General features: G+C 42.6%; 1 protein-coding gene and 1 pseudogene across 2 annotated transcripts; one reads left to right on the forward strand and one right to left on the reverse strand.

Annotated features, from left to right (window-relative positions):
- Positions 1 to 95: 95 nt before the first annotated feature.
- ZNF582 (zinc finger protein 582) lies at positions 96 to 19399 on the reverse strand. 2 transcript variants are annotated; one of them, XM_047834485.1, is made up of 5 exons: positions 19063 to 19399; positions 17631 to 17719; positions 16286 to 16412; positions 15960 to 16055; positions 96 to 883 (listed from the first exon to the last, which is right to left on the reverse strand). In XM_047834485.1, the coding sequence occupies exons 2-5, from the start codon at positions 17637 to 17639 to the stop codon at positions 879 to 881; spliced, it is 237 nt and encodes a 78-aa protein (XP_047690441.1). In that variant the 5' UTR covers positions 17640 to 17719; positions 19063 to 19399; the 3' UTR covers positions 96 to 878. The 2 variants fall into 2 exon arrangements, with proteins under 2 accessions (XP_047690441.1, XP_047690440.1); XM_047834484.1 differs by lacking the exon at positions 96 to 883 and adding an exon at positions 5397 to 9006.
- On the forward strand, positions 9797 to 11131 carry LOC125153133 (solute carrier family 25 member 36-like; annotated as a pseudogene).
- Positions 19400 to 23353: the final 3954 nt, after the last annotated feature.

A 23353-nucleotide genomic window follows, 5' to 3' on the forward strand; every position in this document is an offset into this window, starting at 1 on the left:
GGGTGGGGGGATGGGCTAAATGGGTGATGGGCATTAAGGAGGACACTTATTGGTATGAGCACTGTTATATGTAAGTGATAAATCACTAAATTCTATTCCTGGGATCATTATTATACTACATGTTAACTACCTTGGATTTAAATTAAAAAAAAAATACCTTTATCACACACACACAATCTTAATACTGATCTTAAGAGATTAGAGGGGGATAAAAAACAAACCAGGATTTCAAGAGTAGAGAGGCCAGGTTATTCAAAACAACCCTCCCACTGAAAACACATTTTTTAAAATAAAATTCACCCCCAAAATCTTAAGAGCATCAAAGTTCTGAAAAAAAAAAATAGCCAAGGCTTACCAGCCCAAATGTAAGGAAACTTGGGCTACAAAGTCAAGAGTACCAAAGATGCTTTTTCCTTGAGAATCCATCCTCAGCTCAGATGACCTCCTTGTCCTCGGGTAGGCAGAAAGGTGTCACATGCCCAAGACTATCCAAGGTGGGATACCTAATGGAAGAGCCTCCTTACAGTGAGATGAAGTCACAAGGGACTACTTAGGGGAAAGGTGAAACAAGTAAACCTTCCCCAGCCCTCCCCAGGAGGGCTGCCCTAGCACGGAGAAATGTAGTGGAGACAACGGGGGAGAAGGAATGTCTGTGCAGCTGTAACCACACGCCAGCCCCAACACGTCACCTGGTGTCTTAGTCCGTTAGCGCTGTTATAACACAATACCACAGACTGGGTGGCTTATACACAACAGAAATCTGTGTCTCACAGTTCCAGAGGCCGGGAAGTCCAAGATCAAATGCTGACCTTCAGTGTCGGGAAGTAAATTCTTCTACTGTTCAAGCCATCGTATTCTGGAGTCTCTCACAGAGCAGCTCAGCCTGAGCTCCAAGACAAAAAGTAAGGTCAGCTTGAGAGCTCTGTAAGCATTTAAGGAAAGAATTTAGGACGAAATTCTGAAAAGTCTTGCCAAACAGATGTGCAGTTTTTTCCCACAATGGCTTCCCCCTTCCTCCCTCACCTAGGCTGCTGTCTCTTCATCATCAAAGGCTATTCCCTTGCACCAACAATCACACCTGGCTTAGAACTGCTGAGCCCTGCATATAGGAAAATGAATCAGACCTGTATGCTATTGCTGTTCAAAACCTCAAGCCCAGTCCCTTGAGAGGATATTGATACAGAGAGGCAAAGAGAATGGCTTGAAGAATCAGGGAGGGAAAATTTCAGAAATTATTCAGACCGGTCTATTTCCAGCATTATAAGTCTGAAACTGTTGATTCCAAGAGTCAAACACTAGCAGTTCCCTGGAGAGTCATGATGGAGAAATTATGATGCTCCAGATGACAGTCAATGAATTTTGAGAGGAAGCTCTTCACCAACAATTTGAGACTCCTGTCACTCTCCAATTTGTCCACATCCCTCTGGGTAGATATGTGTGGGAGTACGGAGAGAGACAGGGATTAGCCACCCACACTCTGCTGAAAGATGGCCGCATCCTTGTGGCTATCCTGGTGTGAAAAACCAACATTTTTAGTTTTAAAAACTGAGAGACCACACGGCCCTGAGGGGAGAAGTATGTGAAGGGAAGGAGGCCACTGTAAAGAAACTGCAGATAGCCTTAACGTATTGAGTCCAATCATAGCAAACCAGTTAAATTACCTAAGGTCCATAGAATCATGGACTAAATACTTTAAAAAAGTATTTAGTGTCCATTGACAGATGAATGGATGGAGATGTGGTGTGTATATACAATGGAGTATTACTCAGCAATAAAAAAGAATGAAATCTTGCCATTTGCAGCTACGTAGATGGAACTGGAGGGTATTATGCTAAGTGAAATTAGTCAAAGAAAGACAAATATCATAAGACTTCACTCATATGTGGAATTTAAGATACAAGACAGATGAACATAAGGGAAGGGAAGCAAAAACAACATAAAAACAGGGAGGGGAACAAACCATAAGAGACTCTTAAATATAGAGAACAAACTGAGGGTTGCTGGAGGGGAGGTGAGGGGAGGGAAGGGATAAATGGGCAAGGGGCATTAAGGAGGACATTTGTTGAGATGAGCACTGAGTGTTATATGCAGGGGATGAATCACAGGATTCTACTCCTAAAATCATTATTGCACTGTATGCTAGCAAACATGGATGTAAATTTAAAATTTTTTAAATTAAAAAATTAAAAACAAAAGTATTTGGGGCACCTGGGTGGCTCAGTTCGTTAAGCAACCAACTCTTAATTTTGGCCCAGGTTATGCTCTCACAGTTTGAGCCCAAGTCGGGCTCTGCACTGACAGAGCGGAGCCTGCTTGGGATTGTGTCTCTCTCTCTCTCTCTCTCTCTCTCTCTCTCTCTCTCTGCCCCCTCCCCCACTCATTCTTTCTCCTCTCTCTCAAATCAATAAACGTTAAAAAATGAAAGTAATCTTTGCAAATTCTTTCTGACCAGATGCAATTTAAATAAAAGGATTTCCTGAGAATACGTTCATTGTTGTGAATGTTTAACATTAGATCATGGACGTTTTTCCTTGTTCTGGAAAACTTCAAAAATATTATTTTTATTAACTGTATAGTGTTCTACCACATGGGCAGACATATTAGATTCTAAGATTTTCCCAGTCATTCTTGATTGGAGGGCACTCCTTTCCCACAAGATCTTACTTTTCCCAGACACCTGCTTTGGTTCCAAATTTTTCACAGGTGGCATGGGACGAGTCCAAACTCCAGTGAGGCCACCTGGGCTTGGGAATGGTGGCTGCACCAATATCTATGATGTCATGAAGTAAGTGTCTTCTATCTCTGATACTGCTTTCTCTAAGGAATTTACCACCTTGATTCAACTTCGATGGGGCTGAAATACATAGAGGACCATTTCCCTGCAGGCACTGTGTCTGATGAAAGATTTTAGAGTGACACAGACCCAAGTGCAAACACCAAACTCAACCACTCACATCCTAGCTTTGTGTTTTTCGGCAAGTCACTTAACTTTTCTACATCTGCTTTTTTTTCTCCAATAACTAAAATATAATTGGGCTGCAGGGTTACTGTGGGGAACTATGATTACTGATATTAAAAGAAGAGATGAATTAGTTATACCTTTGAAGAACCAAAGCCCAGGAATGTAGTCTTCTGAGAGAAGGGAAGGGAAGAGGATAGAAGGACTTGTTTTTGAATCATGAGGATATACTGCTTATTCAAAAATGTTCAAGTTTTTTAAAAAAAGGAATAAAATAGAACAATTGAGAAGTACTAATTAATATTTAGAAGAAAATTTCCTTGGGCTAAGAAAAGACATGAGACTATCTCCCCAGCATATCCTACTTAAGGTCCTGAATTCTAAGGATGGAAACTCTTGCCAAATGCTAGGACAGAAGCAATTACTGTGGTAGGCAGAATTATGGCTCACCAAAGAGGCCCCTGTCCTAATCCCAGGAACCTGTGGATATGTTATGTTGGTAGCAAGGGGGAATTAAATTGCAGATAGACTGAAGGTTGTCAATCAGCTGACCTTAAGATAAGATTATCTTGGATTGTCCACATGAGCCCAGTATAATCAGGAGGTTCCTTAAAGGTGAAAGAGGAGGCAAAGAGTGTTGCAGTGTTGCGGTGTGAGACACAGCAAACTATTACTGGCATTGAAGACACAAAGGGGCCACACCAAGGAAAGCAGGCAGCCTCTAGAAGCTAAAAGAGGCTAGGAAATGGTTTTTCCCAGAGCCTCTGGAAGAGAACACATCCCATCAATACCTTACTTTTGGGGGCGCCTGGGTGGCTCAGTTGGTTGAGCGTCTGATTTCGGCTCAGGTCATGATCTCGCGGTCTGTGAGTTCAAGCCCCGCGTCGGGCTCTGTGCTGACAACTCGGAGCCTGGAGCCTGCTTCGGATTCTGTGTGTCCCTCTCTCTCTGCCCCTCCCCCATTCATGTTCTCTGTCAAAAATAAACATTTTTTAAAAATTTAAAAATACCTTGATTTTGGCCCAAGAGATCTAATGACCTAACCTATTTCAGACTTCTGACCTCCTGATAATAAATGTGTTGTTTTAAACCAGTAAGTTTTTGATAATTTGTTATAGCAGCAAAAGGAAACAACTCTTTGAGAGAGAGAGAGAGAGAGAGAGAGAGAGAGAGAGAGAGAGAACTTGAGTGGGGAAGAAGGGCACAGGGATAAAGAGAATTGCTAAGTAGGCTCCATGCTTAGTAGAGCCCAATTTGGGGCTCAATCTCATGACCTCAGCTGGAATCAAAAGTCAGATGCTCAACTGAGTGAACCACCCAGGCACCCCAGAAACAAAAATATCTACGTAAGCTAAGAAAATCATATTATTCAGAAAAAACCTATAATCCCAAGAATGTTCTACAAGCCAAAAATATAATTTGTGAGGGCCCAAGAAAGTTTTGGACATACAAGCATTCAGAGAATACAAATACTCAATAAAAGTCTAACAAAACAGGATTTGAAATAAAACTGTTACGAGACAGCAAAAAAGATGAAAAGAAACAGCACCCAGCAATGAATGTTACTCTCCCTGAGGATCTTTAAATTTAAATGGTTATCATGAGTGGGTCTGGCAGTAAGTAACGTTGAGCATCAAATGAATAAGAGAAAAACTAAAAGCTTTGGATTAGGTTCTTATTAGGTTAGTGAAATGGAGGAATTGTGAAATCAGCTTGCAGGAAAGAAAAAGCAAGAGTCGTCTCTTCTTGAAGGAAAGTGGCAGAGAAAATTAACAATGGGTGAGAAAGTGTTAACACTGCTCTCATTCTGTGGCACCTGTGATCCAAACAGGGTGGCTCAGTTGGTTGAGCTTCCGACTTTGGCTCAGGTCATGATCTCATGGTTCATGGGGTCGAGCTCTGTGACGAGCTCTGTGCTGACCGCTCAGAGCCTGGAGCCTGCTTCTGCTTTTGTGTCTCCCTTTCTCTCTGCCCCTAACCCACTCGCATTCTGTCTCTGTCTCTCTCAAAAATAAGTAAACATTAAAAAAATTAAAAAATACTGCTCTCATTCTGCCCAAATAATAATTAAGAATGGGGAGATGACCACTACCCTAAGTACAGTGTTAAGTTCCAATTTAGCAAAAGGAATGATCAGCCAACATGAGCAAAGGAAAGCCCAAAATAAATCGAATACACACTAAAATGAAAGGAATAAAGTTGAAATTACACCCAACACGAATTTCTTTACAGAAAAAAGACTCAGTTTCTTTTTTTAAGTTTTTAATTTATTTTGAGAGAGACAGAGACAGCACAAGTGGGGGAGGGGCAGAGAGGGAGAGAGAGGATCCCAAGCAGGCTTCAGGTTGCCAGTACAGAGCCCCATGCAGGGCTCAAACTCACGAAAGTGTGAGATCATGTCCTAAGCCAAAATGAAGAATCAGACACTTAACCCACTGAGCCACCCAGGTTCCCTCATATTTTCAATTTTTAAAAATCAGCGATTTTTAAAATAAGAAATCACTAAAATGACAGGGGTTGAAAATAATGGGATGGGTGAAAATATACCAGGTAAACAAAGACAAATTACTATTAGTAATATTACATGGTATGGAAATAAAATGCTAAAAGGATTATAGTAGGCCAGGGTTGGCAAACTTTTATTCTAAAGGGTCAGTCAATATAGGCTTTGTGGCCATAGTCTGTGTTGCAACCATTCAGTTCTGCTGTCGTAGTGTAAAAACAGTAGACAATATGGAAATAAATGAGCATGGCTGTGTTCCAATAAAGCTTTATTTATAAAACAGGTAGTGGGCCAGATCTGGTTTGTCAACCACTACACTTGGCAGAGTTAGGATATTATATAATGATAAAAGGTAGGATTCATAAATAGGGGTTAAGTTGTATGTTTTTATAGGTCAAGCAACATAAATTAAAAAGTAAAACTCTCTGGAAATTCAAGATCTTGGTTTAAAAAATTCAATTTTAGAAAATTCTGATCCAGTATACAAATTATATAAGAACATGGAGAGTTTTATCATTATAATCCACTGGCTTACACAGAATCTTGTACCTAAGAAAAGTAGAATATATATATTCTTTTGCAACATTACAGAATATATACAAAAATCAATCCCGGAATTAGCCACAAAGAGAAATGTCAAATTCAAAAGTACTTTCAGCCACGTTTACCAATCATAATAAAATAAAATTTGAAGTTACGTAATTTAGGACGCTTTTGGCCGCCAAGTTTACAAAATACCCAACTAAAAGTAAGTTCAGCAGTGAATGGTTGTTTCTTTTACACAAGGCTTCAGAGACGTTCCAGAATTGGCCTGATAGTTCAGTGTCGTCAGGACTCTGGGTCAGCTTCTCTGAGCTCCTCTGTTCTCTCCTCTTGGTTCCAACATGGCTACAACAGCTCCAGGCATTATGTTCTCATGGGAAAATGTTTAAAAGCAGATGAAAAGAGAGGGAGTCTTCCTAATGTTCCGGTCTCTTCTGAGTAAGGAAAATCTTTCCCAGAAGCCTCTACAGACCCCTGGAACATACTGACCTTACCCTGGAACAAGAGCCACCCTGAGCTGCAAAAGAGGCTGAAAAGTTTGCCTCTGTTAGCTTCAGAGTCTAAGACCAAGACACAGATGCTGCCAATAGGAAAGGGAACTGGGTATGGCCACTATGTAGGCAACTGACCCCTCTGTTCGACAGAAGTTATGAAAGATAATCTAAAACATGGGAATTGAGAAATATTATCCTAAGTGTAGTTTATTCCTGGGCCAGGAAGAAATAAAACTGAGACTACTTTAAGATAACCACTTTCTAATTTAATTTTTTTTCTATTTTTTCTATTAATTTGTTCTTTCTTCACGTGGGTGTTTGGTATTCTCTTTTCTGGCTTCTCAAATAGTATGTTTAATATATTTGAGATTAATCGTTCAGGTGTTCACACTTTGCATGCATTTAAAGGCTATAAAAATTCTTCTAACTTTAGCCACATCCTCCCACTCCTAGAATATAAATCTCTCAATTGTCATTCTTTTCATTACCATTCATAATCATTTGCATGATTATTTCCTTATTAACCCAAGAGTAAGGGGGCACCTGGCTGGCTCAGTCAGTAGAGCATGTGACTCCATCTCAGGGTCAAGAGCTTGAGCCCCACATTCTATGTGGAGCCTACCTTAAAAAAAAAAAGAAGTGGAACCCAAGAGTAATTTGGCTTTTTTTTTCTTTTTGATTTCCAAGCAAATGAAAACTTTTGGCTGATGTTAAAAAAAAAAAAAAATGGCTATTGTTAAATTTGTTACAGTGTGGTTAGAAAATGTGGTTCTGGGAGTACCTAGGGGCTCAGTCAGTTAAGTGTCTGACTCTTGATTTTAGCCCGGGTCATGATCTCACAGCTGTGAGATCAAGCCCCGAAAGAGGCTCTGCATTGGGCATGGAGCCTGCTTAAGATTCTCTCACTCTCTCTCTCTTAATCCCTCTGCCCCTCTCCCACTCACTCTCTCTTGAAAAAAAAAAAAAAAAGACAGAAAAGAAAGAAAGAAAATGTAATTCCAGAATGTGTTAGAGGCAAAACTTTTTCCAACCTTCCCTTGCTTTTTTGATAATCATGGAGTAAACAATTTATATCCATAAATTTGTTCCTCATTACAAATCTTGTGATTCAGGATAAAGGATGGCTTGAATGAAGGCATTCTCATCCGTATTACTCTTCAAGTCTTTCTCCAAAGTATAAGGGCTAAGCTGTGATGCCTAAGCTAATGGGCTCTCCCCACTGCTTCCATTTATATGGTTGCTTGCTAACATAAATTCTCTGATGATTAGTAAGGGGTAAGTGCTGATGGAAGGCTTTTCTACATTTATTATATTCACTTGTGTTTCTCTATTGTGCATTCTCTGATGTTGAGCCGTCGCTGAATCATGGTGTATAGTCCTCCCACATTCCTTATATTCACAGGGCTTTTCCTCAGTATGAAGTACCTGATGTTGTATCAGTTGTGAGCAATGACTGAAGGCCTTCCCACATTTCTTACATTCATAAGGCTTCTCACCCGTATGAATTCTATAATGTACCGTGAGATGTGAGACCCGTTTGAAAGCCCTACCGCATACCCTACATTGGTAGGGTTTCTCTCCAGTGTGAATTCTCTGATGTTGCTTAAGTTGTGAGCTCACCCTAAAGGCCTTCCCACATGCCTTGCATTCATAGGGTTTCTCACCAGTGTGGATTCTCTGATGACGAATAAGAGTTGAGCCTTGATTAAAGGCCTTCCCGCATTCCTTACATTCATAGAGTTTCTTGCCTGTATGAACAGTCTGATGTTGAATCAACTGAGACCGATGACTAAAGGTCTTCCCACATTCCCTGCATGCATAGGGTTTTTCACCAGTATGGATTCTATAATGTACTTTAAGATGTGAGATCCTATTGAAGGCCTTGCCACAGTCCTTACATTGATAGGGTTTCTCACCAGTATGAATTCGTTGATGTTCAATCAGCTGTGAGCTTCGACTGAAGGCCTTTGCACAATCCTTACATTCATAAGGTTTCTCACCAGTATGAACTCTCTGATGTTGTATAAAATTTGAACCAGAATTGAAAGCCTTTCCACATTCATTACATTCATAGGGTTTCTTGCCAGAGTGAATATTCTCATGTTGTATTAATCGTGAGCCATATTTAAAGGCCTTGCCACATTCCTTACATTTATAGGGTTTCTCATTAGTATGAATTCCTTGATGATTAATAAGGAAGTCTTCCTGCCAGAAATCTTTTCTACAGTCATCATATCCATAGGGCTTTTGTCCAGTATGAATTTTCTGATAAAAAGGAAATGATGGTGCTTGTTGGTTGAAAGTAGACATTTCTTCATCATTGACTATCACTGGACTCAGATGTCCATCTGAACTTCCCTGTTGTCTGCATTCCCAATCATCTTGGAACCTTGAGCACGCAAGACCGTAACTTGCAAGGCTTTCCATTATCTCCCACTGTGGTGACTGTACCTCATAAATATGCTGCTTTGGAGAGGATACCTTAGTATCATACCTGGAGTCCAATTCTGGCGGGGGGGGGGGGGGGGGGAGGAAAAAAAAAAACCATGTGTTTTTTTCCCTTTTCCAGAAAAAGGAACTTCTATAGTAAAACCAGAAAATCCAGACTCATGATTATACTTATAAGCTCTTGAACGTGGCTAGGCAATTAGAAAACAGATATGCAAAACAGAAAGAGAGGAAATACCATAAATTGAGATGAAGTAGTCAGGTTATAAGAATAGCTCTAAAATGTTAGTGTGGATCAGAATCACCTCTGAACCATGTTTTTTTTTTTTTTTTTTATGTTTGTTTATTTTTGAGAGAGAGAGACAGAGCAAGTGGGGGAGGGGCAGAGAGAGAAGGAAACAGAATCTGAAGCAGACTCCAGCTCTGAGTTGTCAGCACAGAGCCCAATGTGGGGCTCGAACTCACGAACAGCGAGATCATGACCTGAGCCAAAGTCGGACGCTTAACTGACTGAGCCACCCAGGCACCCGATCTCTGAACCATGTTTTTTAAAAAGATGAATGTTTCAGGGTGCCTGGGTGGCTCAGTCGGTTAAGCGTCCGACTTTGGCTCAGGCCACAATCTCGAGGTTCATGGGTTTGAGCCCTGTTTTGGGTTCTGTACTAACAGCGCAGAGCCTGCAGCCTGCTTCAGATATGTGTCTCCCTCTCTCTCTCTGCCCCTCCCCTGCTCACTCTCTTTCCCTCTCTCTCAAAAATAAACATTAAAAAAGAAAAGGATGTTTCTGTGGAACCCTAGGAACATAAACTAGAGTGACAAAGAAATCACTGGTTGCCTGGGGCTGGGTGTATGAGCAATTGTGAGGGAAAGTGCACAAGGGAGCTTTTCAGGGTGATGAAAATGTTCTCTAGCCTGTGCTGACGGTTACACAAGTATACACATGTGTCCATACTCACCAAACAGTATACTTCAAATGCATGCCATTGTACTGAATGTAAATTATACCTCAATAAAGTGGATTTTAAAAAACGATGGGGAGCGGTGCCTGGATCTTCATCTGGCCAGAGGGACACAATGACGCATCTGCCTGCCAGGGGAGGTGGCAGGATGGGGGGCTGGTCGCACACGTCCACTGAAAGTTATAGTAACACAGCTATGGTCTTCTGCTGTGATGCTTTCTACCTCTGAAGTTCAGCTGAACACACGGCTTAGACCTAGTGTCTACTAAACCCGTCTCTTCTGGACCTTTACAGTGCCTAAATGTGACCCTGGAAAAAGGAAGGTCTTGTTCCTTGTTTAGAGGATCAGGCCCCAATTGAATGGAGGTGGCTTCTTCCAGAGCAACATTCTTTGCTGCTGATTCAAACTGTGAGGAAAAGTCGAATGATGCAGCAGATCCTCATTTTACCTGTCACATGACTTCAGCTGCAGTGGCCTGTTTTACTATACTCCCAGCAACCAATCCCACTTGGCTAAGAAAGAACTGGTTACAGCTTGATACAAGGAACTATGAAAAACAAATGGGTACTTTTTAATGTGCTCATAAAGTGTAGCAGACACATGCCCAAAGAAGACTTTATAGGAGGAGGTCAGCCTCGGGTAGTGGCATTTCACAGAACTTTATTCATTTGGTTATTTGTAGAAGTATTAAGCAAAAACTACTAGAATAAAAGATGACTTTGATAATGGAAGATGATGAAGAGTCTGTGAAAGAAATACCAAATTTTGTGGGAATGATGCTGCTGTCCTCTCAAAAACTTGTGCTATGGGGCACCTGGGTCGCTCAGTTGGTTAAGCATCTGACATCGGCTCAGGTCATGATCTCACAGTTCGTGGGTTCGAGCCTTGCTTCGGGCTCTGTGCTGACAGCTCAGATCCTGAAGCCGCTACAGACTCTGTGTCTCCCTCTCTCTCTCAAAAACAAATAAACATTACAAAAAAAAAAAAAAACACAAAAAACTTGTGCTATAACCATACACCATTCATGTAAAATTGTAAGAACAAGACTAGGTGAAGAGGGCACCAAGTACGTATAGATATTTTTTCCAGACACCATGTGTGGTTGTTCAGAAGAAAGGTCTTGGGTCTCTTCACTGTGGTCTAACAACTCTAGTGAGACAGATTCCAAATACCGTCATTATGATGGCGACCTATGAACTGGTGGCTGACCTACTCAACAGTTAGCAACGTCTGCCTGCCATCCTATAAAGGACAATCAAAAGATTGCAGTGGAACATGGAAAATTGAAGCCAGCTTGGTAGAAAGAGAAGACTAGTTTGGGAACATGTAACTATGCCCAAATGTGAGTTTGGTTTTAGGATTAAAATAATGACACATTACTTGCTTTTTGGGCAACGTGGAAAGAACTTTGGGTGCCTCTAAGGACATGCCATTAAAAACACTCTCTCAAAAAAACCAAAAAACAAAAAGCAAATGCAGCCCTTGGGTGGCTCAGGCAATTATGTGTCCAACTCTTTGATTTTGGCTCAGGTCATGATCTCACAGTTTGTGAGATAGAGCCCCACACCGGGCTCCATGCTGACAGTGTAGAACCTGCCTGGGATTCTCTCTCCCCCTCTCTCTGCCCCTCCCCTGCTTGTGCACTCACCTCTCTCTCTCAATAAAAAAATAAACTTAAAAAGAACTGCAAAATAGCAACAATAATATGAGATCTTCTGTATCAATTTCATGTTTTCGTGAGCAGCCTGGCAGAGTATTTTAAAGTTTAACCAATGGAACAGGACAGACAGGCCAGAAATAAACCCCCATGCATAAGATTAAATGATCCTTGGGGCGCCTGGGTGGCGCAGTCGGTTAAGCGTCCGACTTCAGCCAGGTCACGATCTCGCAGTCCGGGAGTTCGAGCCCCGCGTCAGGCTCTGGGCTGATGGCTCAGAGCCTGGAGCCTGTTTCCAATTCTGTGTCTCCCTCTCTCTCTGCCCCTCCCCCATTCATGCTCTGTCTCTCTCTGTCCCAAAAATAAATAAACGTTAAAAAAAAAAAAATTTTAAAAAGATGAAATGATCCTTGATAAGGGTGCCAAGACCTCATGATGAGAAAAAGACAGTCTCTTTAACAAATGGTTCTGATGAAATTGGCTACCCACATAGGGGAAAAACCTCATGACGTTGCATTTGGCAATGATTTCTTAGATAAAGTACTAAAAGCCCAGGCAAAAATAGACAAAAATAGACAAAATAGACAAAAATAGACAAAAGCAAAAATAGACAAATGGGACTACATCAAACTTAAAAACTTTCACTATGAAAGGAAACAATCAAAAAGGTAAAAGGCAACCTTCAGAACAGAAGAAAATATTTGCAAATCACATATCTGATAAGGGGTTAATATCCAGCATATATAAAGAACTCTTCCAATTCAACAACAAAGCTACCCTATTAAAAAACTGGCAAAGGACTTGAACAGACACTTCCCCCAAAGATATACAATTGAGCAAGCATTTTAAAACATGTTCAACATCACTAATCATCAGAGAAACACAAATCAAAACTATAATGAGATATTGCCTCAAAGCCATTAGGATGGCCACTATCAAAACAAAACTAAACAGAAAATAACAAGGTTGACGAGGATGTGGAGAAACTGGAATCCTTGTGCCCTGTTGGTGGGAATGTAAAATGGTGTGATCACTATAGAAAACAGTATGGAGATGCCTAAAAAAATTAAAGTGGTGCCTGGATGGCTCAGTCGGTTAAGTGCTGGACTCTTGATCTCAGCTTAGGTCATGATCTTGTGGTTTGTGAGCTTGACACCAATATCTGGCTCCCTGCTGGCAATGCGGAGCCAGCTTCAGATCCTCTGTCCCCCTCTTTCTGCCCCTCCCCTGCTCGTGCGTGCACATGCACATCCTCGCTCTCTCTCTCCCCCTCAAAAATAAACATTAAAAATAAAAAAGAAAACAGAGAAGGGTGGAAGACCACAGGGTGATAAAAATATGAGGGAACTAGATAATCGTGATATTGCACAACACTGTGAACGTACCAAATGCCAATGTACTACACACTTTACAATGGTTAAAAAGGTGAATTTTGTTATGTATATCTTACCATGATTTTTTTTTTTAATTAAAAAGAGAAGGGGCAAAAAAAAAAAAAAAAAAAAAAAGAGAAGGGGCACCTTGGTGGCTCAGTTGATTAAGCGTCCAGCTCTTGATTTTGGCTCAGGTCATGATCTCACAGTTCATGGGTTCAAGCACCACATCAGACTCTGTGCTGACAATACACAGAGCCTGCTTGGGATTCCCTGTCTCTCCTCTCTCTGCCCTCTCCCTGCTCTTTCTTTCTCTCTCTCACTCTCACAAAATTAATTAATTAATTAAAAAAAAAAAAAGAGCATTGGGTGTCTGAGTTGGCTCAGTCTGCTGAGCATCCAATCTGACTCGGGTCATGATCTCACAGCTTGTGAGTTCAAGCCCCATGTTGGGCTCTGTGCTGACTGCTCAGAGCCTGGAGCCTGCTTTGGATTCTGTGTCTCCCTCTCTCTCTCAAAAACAAACATTAAAAAATTTTTTTTAAAAAGAGCACTTTCCAGAAAAAATATAAATTACCACAATTGACTCAAGAAATGCAACAGGTGAATGTTTAGATTCAGTATTCAGAACTAGGAAATCTATTCATATAATCCAGACTTGACAGATTAAAAAAGAAAACTTAATATGAAAAGGTGGATGCTTCTTTAATTAAATATCTCTATCTCATTCTTGAATCTAATATTATGCTTCATGAGAAGCCACTTACAATATTCCTATTAAGGTTAAGAACAAGATTAGGACATAAACTACCCCCATTAACATTGTTCTGGGGGTACTACGTAATCAGCATCTTCGTCAGGCAAAAGAAAACCCAAGTGGTACAAAAATGCAAAAACATTATCACCATTTGCAGATGATATGATTGACTACTTGGAAAATTCAAGTATTACATGAAAGCTATTATAAATAATGAGAAAATCCAGTATGTTGGGTTAATTAAAAAATTAATCTGAAGACATGAATGGCTTTTACCTTATATAAAACAACCAGTTGAACTGTAATAGGGATGCAAGGCCCCCATTTCCAGTAACAGCAATAAATACATAATACCTAGGAATAAATATAATAAGAAATGGACAAGACCCATATAAATAAAACTCTACAACAACCAGGAAATGGACATAAATGAAGGGAAAAGCTTATCATTGTTCTTAAATAGATAAAATCGATTTAAAAAATCCGTTTTCTCCTCAATTAATCTAGAAATTTACTGTGATCTCAGTAAGAATAATTACATGGTTATTTTTTAAACCAGGTATTCTAATTCTAAAGTTCAAATGGAAAAACAAATGAGTATAGTCAGGAAAATTCTGAAAAATAAGAATGAGGAGGAACTATCCACCAGATATTTAAAACCTTCAGTAATTAAAACAATATGGTATCGGTCACGTAGTTAGACAACGACATTAACGAGACAGAAACGAAAGTCCACAAATAGATCCAGAGGTAACAGAGCAGATGATAAAGTTGGCTAGGGAAATTAGTGGTGAAAAGATAAAATCAGTTAACAAATGCTGTTTGAATAACTGGGTAACAACCTGGGAAATAACGTGAAATCACATCTTGCACGAAGAATAAACACCACAGGAATCATTAAGAGCACCATAAATATACTAGAAAAAAAAATCACAAGAGACTCATTTTATAATGTCAAAGGGGGAGGTCTTCTTTAAACATGATGTAAACCCACACACCTAAGAAGTAAATAAAACTCAGCACATCAATCAAACATATGCTGTCAAACTAAAATGACAAAACAAAAGGAAAACTGACATTATGGGTGTGGTTGGCAGAATAACGGCCTCCCAAAGATCCCCATGTCCTAATCCCCAGAACCTGTGAATATGTTCACACATACAGCTGCACACATCGTCTCTCCTGATGCTCACTCCACACTTGACCTCACTCACCCCCCGAGGCCAACTACCACTTCAACGTGGACGAATCTTCCACATCTGAAGTCACTCTGGCTGCTGTGTGAACAAAACGCTTCAGGGGACAAGAATAGAAGCAGAGGGATGGGGAGGAGGCTACTGCAATAGTCTAAGCCAGAGATGGCTGTGGTGTGGGTGAAGTGGTAGCAGTGGTGTCGGCGAGAAGTGGTTAAATTCTGGACATATTTCAAGGTAGAGCTAACAGGATTTGCTGACAGTCTGGATAGGTATGCGAGAGAGAAAATCCAAGAATGCTTCAAGAGTTTCTTACTCGACCAAGTACAAGAATTGAGTACCCTATTGCTAAAGTGTGGAAGAAAGAGAGAAGGGCGGATTGTTAGGATCAAGGACTCCTCACTGGAAAGTTAAATTCAGAGCGCCCCATGAAACACTGAAGTGGACATGATGAGAAGGCAGTTGGATAAGTATGTGGAGTTTAAAGGAGAAGTTGAAGACGATGGAAATGTTCTGTATCTGCACTGCGTCCCGTAGACACAAGCCAGCCAGAGTGGCTACTGGATATTTGAAATGGGGCAAGTGCAACTGAGATACTGATTTTTTAAATGTGTTTAACTGCAATGAATTTGAATTACAATGTCCACATGGGGCTCCACGATGGACGACATAGGTATGAACGGTATTTAAAGCACAGTAATAGAAAAAAATATATAATAAAGCAAAGTAATGGAGAAGGTTCTGAGGAATGAAAATAAACAGGGAAGAAGAAACCCAAGTCTGAGCCCCAGGTGCTCCAACATTTAAAGAAAGTGAGAAGACTCACCAAAGGAGGCTGAGGACGCCTTAACCAGGTAGGCAAGGACAAGAGGCAGTGATGACCCGGATACACAGAGATGTCTCAGGAAGAAAGGAACCACCTGACAGGCTAGAACAGATGGTAACTCGGACCTGGCCTCTGAGTCGGGCACCTCGAAGGGAAAATTTTCCAACTCCAAGCTCCTGCTTCCTCGTGCACCCGCTAGACGGGTATATGCAGAGGCTTCTCTCCTCCCACGCAGGCTTCACTCACCTGGGCACAGGCCTCCTGCTGCTGCTTTCTCCACCATCCAGGGCTCCTTGCCTTGCTCCAGGAAGGAGATCACATCAGGTTTGGAGATGGCGAGACCTGGATGGGAGAGAAAACATGCCACCCAGTTATGGCGTGGGGCCCCCAGAATTCAGATCCAGGATCTGGTCATTGAGCAGGAGAGACCAGAGGAGGCCTGACAGTCCCCTGCAGGTTGGGGAAGATACAGTGTCGGCCCATGGAGCTGTTTTTTGACCACTGAAAAGGTACCCGGAAATTGATAAGGAAGGAACGGATAACATCCAAACTAATACACCAGGTCCCCTTACCCAGTGAGACCAGGTTGCTGTACGTCTCCAACATCACGTCTCTGTACAAATCCCTCTGAGCAGGTGCCAGTCGTTCCCATTCTTCTTGGGAGAAGACTACGGCCACATCCCTGAACAAGTCTGACTCCTGAAACAACAGGCAGGTTTGTTATCTGCAAACTTCAAGGAAATGTTTCTTGATGGGATGAGAGGAGACAGAGGTGGTCTCTGTAGGAATGGGGTGCTCAGGTGAAAAGGAGGCTGGGGTGGGAGGCCTCCAATGTGAGCAGGTGACAAGAGAGGGTGGGCATGAGGAAAACGGTGTTGAAATGTTGTTGAACATTCTTTTTATTACAAACCAAAGCTCTGTACACAGATCTGGGAGGAAAATTAAAAGCCAGCTAAGTGGAGTTTTCCCCAGTGTGACAAACTTTATAAAATAGCATGCTGCCCACTCTGTCCTTGGTATATAAAAATTCTCAACTAGAGACCTGTAATTTCAACTTCTATGCAGCAACAACAAACCAAACCAACAATTTCTGATAGACTTACCCAGAAATGTTTCTATCTTAGAAAATAGAATATTTGTATAAATTGAGAATTAGTTGAAGATACAGGTTCATCATGATGTCAACATGTCAAAGCATTCTTCCTTAGGAGAAAACTCTTAAATTAAGATTATTTTCATTAGCTGTACAATTTTCTACCAAGTGAAAAAATGACTCAACCATTCTCTTATTTTGGAGGCAGAGGTTGGATCAGATCTCTGAAGGCTCTTCGAAGCTCAGACTACCTAGATTCCGAAAAATTCATCCATCGGGCTGGTTATCTCACAACCCCCACATCTGCACTTCTCTTGGTCTTAAGCTGAAGAAGCTGTTGAAGAATGATCCACATTCAAATGCTCTCTTCAACCTTAAAGTGGACCTTACTTCTGGTGTCTAACCTCTCAGATTCCCGGCGAAGCCTAAGTTACACACCCAGTCATCAATCCCTCCCAAAGCAGGAGATCGTGCCTCACCTTGAAATTGAAACCAACCAAGACCAGTTCCCATGCTTTTCCATGTCAGTTATCACAAGTATTCATCTCTATTTCATCCACCCTTGGTTCTCATTTCATACAAGGAAATGGATCCCTGCTCTATCTAGCCTCCCGGCACAATATCACACTATCACATGTGGAATGCTGTACAGAACGAATCCATGGGCAGTAGTCAGAGTAAAGGGGGCAGTGGGAGAGGGTACTAGCTACCTCGTCTTTTTAGTCCCTAAAATGGGAACCTCTGAAAACCAGATTCTTGGATGAAATCCAGGTGGGAAGCTTCAAGATAAAGCAAGCGAATATTTACACAACTTTAAGACTCACAAGGGACATGACTTTTAGAATGTCATGGGCTGACTGGTCCTCCTCCTGGTTCCTCTCTTGGGGAAGGGCAGAGTCCTGAGATGGCAGAGCTGGGGGAGGAAAGAACAAACATGAGAGGCCAAGCTTGCCTTACAGCTCCCAGAATGCCGTGGTTACAAGTCCCTGCCTTTTTACGCCCCACTCCCCACAAGAATTGGGAATTGGATCACAGTGGCCCTTACCCAACTCCAGGAAACACAGCATTAGCTGTTGCCACGTGACAGGGAACCAGTGGCCCTTTCTCTCCGATTTCTCCTAAATATCCAAAGAATTCCACCTTGTTACTGATGCAAATCTGTGGCAGGGAGCTCAGTCCTGGTCCAGTGACTAAGGCCACATGGTGTCCCAAGGACAAGAAAGACTGTTCTCAGACCAGGGAGCACAGCCTACGTCATCAGCATCAGCCCAGCCCACAATGAAAGCCTTCCCAGAAACAGACCATCTAACTCTCTCATGCCCACCTTCAGAGGTCTCCCTGGCTCTTTACCCAACTTCCAAATTCACCAAGAACCTTACAGCCCTACCTAAGGCCTAGTGGACATCACTTTGTGGACCTTGCCTTGAGTCAATAAAAGGGGTGTGGGTGCAGTGGGCAATCATTACCATCACATACATAGGCCTCTGTACAGAGACATAGCAGCGAGCAAAGCTGTGTGCACAGTATTTACTGAAAAACAGAACAAAAATTAGTATCTAGCAGTCCACAAGTAGGCAAGTAGTTGAATCACTTTTGGCCCAGCCGTATGATGTAACACCAAATAACTATCAAAACTGATGGGGGGACAACATTAACTTATAAGGAAAGACATTCACAAGCAGTCTCTTTATACAACATGAGAACATTCCGGAAAAGAGGTCAAACCCACCCTCCTACTGGCACATGGGCTTACAAAAACAACTGGAATAAAAACATCCAAGTATTAAGAATCATGTCATTTAACCACTTTGTGAGTTCATCATTAAACGAGTACTATTGTCGAAAGGAATTTAGAACAATGCCTTGCATGTTACAAATATTTAATTCTAAGTAATGTGTACATGAAACAATCGGTAACATGTCATAGGAAGTTTTTTTTTTATTATGACCACTGTTTTAGCATTATCTGTAATAGCTTTGTAATATTTTATTACAAGAGTGGCCCATGATTTACCCAACCGTTTCCCCACTGTTGGACAAGGACTATTTTACAAGATCATCTAAAATGTTCTCAAATTTCAGTCTCCGCTTCTTAACTAGTGGTGTTAAATCTTTTGAAGTTTTGCAATTCTTTGAGAATCTTATCAAACAAGACTCCATCCCAAACTTAAAAAAAAGGGGGGGGGGGGCACGAGTAAGAATGACTGTAAAACATCCACCAGCATTTCCAGGAAGTCAGGTCCCTTTCACACCCACCTAAGTGGTCCACAGATGGGGGTTATGAGCCGGGACGCGGAAAGGGGGCGCTCGCTGGGGGTTGGGGGGGGCGGTGGAAGGGTGCGCCGCGGAGGCCGATGGGAAATGTAGTCCAGGTCCCGGAAAGCCGCAGACCGACGCGGGGGCGAGACGTTCCGGTTCTTCCCAGGCCCGAGAGCCGCCCGGTCGTGGCGCCCGCTCCCGCACGGACCCCGGAGAGCCTGGCAAGCTCCAGAGCCCCTCACCTGCCTCCTCTTCGAATCCAGGTGCCACCGTGGCCGCGCTCCCCGCAGGCCCGGGTGCGCTTCCTCCTCGGTATCGGCTGACCCACCGCCTGAAGCCGGAAGATGGCGCAGGCGCACAACGTCCCGCGGACGCTGCCTCGCGAGTGGGCCAACGCCGCAGTCTCTTCTGGGAAACGTAGTTTCTGGGCGCAGAGGCACAGCCAGGCCTCAAAGCCGGCTCTCGCGATGTTTCGGGGTGGGCGTGGCTCCGGTGTGCCCGCGTGTGTAGCGGGACTTGCGGGACTCGAGGGAGAGTGTTCAAGTCCCCGCGTGGCTGCAGCCGGGTTTGGCATTCAGGTGCTTAGTGTGTGTGCCATCGCGTCTTGCGTGGCCGTTGCGGTGTGTGTCGTGTGGTTCGGACCTGTCGTTGGGTCTGACTGGGACCGTGCCACTCCGGGAACACGCTCGTGTGTGACCGTCAAAGTGTCTCATTCGTTACATCATCGTTTCCGCGCGGAGCGGCCACTTTACCAGAAGTTTCGGAAGGAGAAAAACTCCCGAGTTTATCCGGTAACTAACTTTGAACGTCATTACATATGTTGAAATAAATGTAGGTTATGAAGGAGAGTGTGGAATAAGCAAAAACGTTTTTAAGTTTATTTTTTTAATTTTTTAATGTCTGTTTATTTTTGAGAGAGAGGCACACACAGAGTGTGAGCGGGGGAGGGGCGGAGAGAGAGGGAGACACGGAATCCAAAGCAGGCTCCAGGCTCCGAGCTGTCAGCACAGAGCCGGATGTGGGACTCGAACCCAGGAACCGTGAGATCATGACCTGAGCCGAAGTCGGAGGCTCAACGGACTGAGCCACCCAGGTGCCCCTGTTTTTTATTTTTATTTGTAATCTCTACAGCCAACTCAGGAGGCTTGAGCACAAGACCCCAACATCAAGCGTCGCATGCTCTTCCCACTGAGCCAGATGGATGCCCAGCAAAAATGTTTTAAACAAGATGACAAGGAGTTTCCGCTTGTGGGGGATAGCTCTAGGCCGAGTCCCCCAGAACCACAGGCAGTTGGACCTCTGTGTGCAAAAGTTTAAAAAGCTCCTAGACCTTACGCATCCCCAAACGGCGTGGTCCAGTGTGGTGGAGCTTCCCATGTCCTGGATGCTGCTCAGGCGGTGTGAGGCCTGATCCCTGAGTGAGGAAGCCTTACTCTGCCCACGCGGTATAGTTGTCCTTGAGCCGGCCTGGAGTCCAGAGCTCCTGTCTCTCCAACTGGTCTTGTTTCCCTCACACCATGTAATCTCATCTTCTTTTGAATCATTTCATCTGACATTTGCCCGTGTCTACATTGTTGCACATCTCAAGGATGTCTGTGCCTCCAAGTTAACTTAGAAATTTAACTTAAACCCGATAAAAATGCCAATACTGTTTTCCCCCTTGGAAATAGATACGTTGATAAAAATGTCCAAATAATAAAAAAAAAAAGAATGCCTAGGAATAGGAATGCTCTGAAAAAGAAAAGCTGAGAAGGTGTGCTAAACCTTCCAGATAGTAAAACATTCTAAACAGTTTCCATAATTTATTTTTTTAATGTTTATTTTTACTTTTGAGGGAAAGAGAGAGAGAGAGAGAGAGGAAAACAGAATCTGAAGCAGGCTCCAGGCTCCGCGCTATCAGCACAGAGCCCAACACAGGGCTTGAACTCACAAACGGTGAGGTCATGACCTGAGCTGAAGTCAGACGCTCAACCGGCTGAGCCACCCACGCGCCCCAAAAATGGACTTTTTAATAAATAACCTTGGGGAATAACTGGATAGTCATTTAGAAAAAAGTAAAATTGGGTTCATACTTCAAATCATGCAAGAGAATAAACTCGAACAAATTGCTCAGAGGTCTAAATTCGTACAAGTACCAGAAACGTACAGAGTTGAATTCCATTGCAGCCTGGATATGTGAAAAGACTTTCTAGCAATGATACAAAAATCCAGACTTAAGACTGCTACCTTTGAGAACGTAAAACTAAAGCACTTTTGTGTGGCAAAATACACCGTAAGCAAAGGTTAAAGACAAATGACAGGCAGAGAATGTTTACAACCTTGTATATATATATATATATATCAGATAATATATAAAGACAAAAAACTGCAAGCAACTTCTGAACTCAATTTAGAAGATTTGTTTTTGTCATAACATAGGTGTAGTGATTTGGAAACTATTTTATATGTACCATAGAATTAAATGAATGAATAAATGTATTGATGGGAGCCAGTGTTTTACTGTGGGACAAGAGAGATCTAGAAGATGATGGAAGGTGAGAAAGAAACTGTGATGTTCAACTGGTAGAAACTCATGATGAAAAATGTGGGTGTATGGGGCACGTGGGCGATTCAGTGCGTTGAGCGTCTGACTCTAGATTTTGGCTCAGGTTGTGATCTCACGGTTCATGAGATGAAGCCTCGAGTGAGGCTCTGCGCTGACATCCGGGTGCCTACTTGGGATTCTCTCTCTCCCTCACTCTCAGCCCCTCCCCCACAGGCATGCGCGCACAAATGTCTGTCTCTGTCTCTCAAGTATTTTTTTATACGTTTATTTATTTGAGAGACAGAGCATGAACAGGGGAGGGGCAGAGAGAGAGAGGGAGACACAGAATCTGAAACAGGCTCCAGGCTCTGAGCTGTCAGCACAGAGCCCAACGCGGGGCTGGAACTCACGGACTGCGAGATCATGACCTGAGCCGAAGTCGGACGCTTAACGACTGAGCCACCCAGGCGCCCCTCAAGTATTTTTTTAAACTAAGAAAACTATGTATGAGTAAAGTATGGACATTAGTTAATAATAATATATCAATGTTGGCTCCATAACTAACAAAAGCATCATACTAAAGTGTTAACAGTAGGTACAGGGCATTTGGGAACTTTGAACTATCTGCAGTTTTTCTGTAACTCAAAAACTTCTAAAATAAAAAAGCTTAGGGGCGCCTGGGTGGCGCAGTCGGTTAAGCGTCCGACTTCAGCCAGGTCACGATCTCGCGGTCCGGGAGTTCGAGCCCCGCGTCAGGCTCTGGGCTGATGGCTCGGAGCCTGGAGCCTGTTTCCGATTCTGTGTCTCCCTCTCTCTCTGCCCCTCCCCCGTTCATCCTCTGTCTCTCTCTGTCCCCCAAAAAATAAATAAACGTTGAAAAAAAAATTTTTTTAAATAAAATAAAATAAAAAAGCTTAAACTTCTTCATTAAAGTCTTACTATTTCTTCTGGAAAAAAAAAAATGTGTTTGTGTATTTTCTATTTGGTGAATGGGCCTGGAAGCAATGATGCCCTGTAGCAATGAGCATAAACCTAATGCCCAGACCTTGGTTTCTAAATATCATTCTCTAAAAAAAAGAAACCAAAGCTTCCTGGAGAAGTATCTGATCTCAGGACTGGGGCAGGGAACGTACACAATGAGTATAGGATATCTTCTTGTGCCAAAAAACATAGGGAAATGCTCAAAAAGCAGGGAGGATTGTCTGCTTTGAACTCTGATAGTGTAATTGCGCCACACCTGCCATCGCATTCTAAACAAGAAGCTAGATAATGTGTAGGAAACAAGTCTTTTCAGATGTTGGACAGCAAGGAGTGCAAGACTTTGATCCCTGAGAGAAGGGAAATAAGTGAGATTCTATCTTCGCAGTGGCTTTCCCTTGGAAGACACACTACACACCGCAGAGCAGAGAGGAGGAACCAAGGCAGAGCACCGATTTGCTAAGTTGACACAAACAACAGTTTTGGGGAAATGAAGTGACTGGAATTCGTGGGGGCAAAGTGTGGAAGAGGAGTGGAGTTGGTATTTCCACCAAACAAGACCTACGTACCTGTGGGCGAGGCCATGCTACCTCCGCCCTCTGAATTGTGGATGAGCCAATACGGTGAAACCTTGGAGAATGCATAGTCGGAGACAGACATTTGCTTCATGATACTGCAGAGGTCACAAGCCCTCATGGAAACAGGGCTGGGATCTGGAAGAGATAGGGTGTGAGGGTTTGCAGAGAAGAAGGTCACTGGGCCATTCCAGACATATCCCAGAAATGA

Source organism: Prionailurus viverrinus, chromosome E2, assembly GCF_022837055.1.
Source record: "Prionailurus viverrinus isolate Anna chromosome E2, UM_Priviv_1.0, whole genome shotgun sequence".
Lineage (NCBI taxonomy): Eukaryota > Metazoa > Chordata > Mammalia > Carnivora > Felidae > Prionailurus > Prionailurus viverrinus.

Bases quoted from the DNA above. Each gene is read 5' to 3' on its own strand.
- ZNF582 (XM_047834484.1), bottom strand. The intron at 16,056-16,285 runs GTAAGGGGACCT...TCTCCCATCCAG, and splicing joins CAGCAACCTGGTCTCACTGG to GTCTCGCCATCTCCAAACCT. The intron at 9,007-15,959 runs GTGAGTGAAGCC...CCCCCCCGCCAG, and splicing joins AGCAGGAGGCCTGTGCCCAG to AATTGGACTCCAGGTATGAT.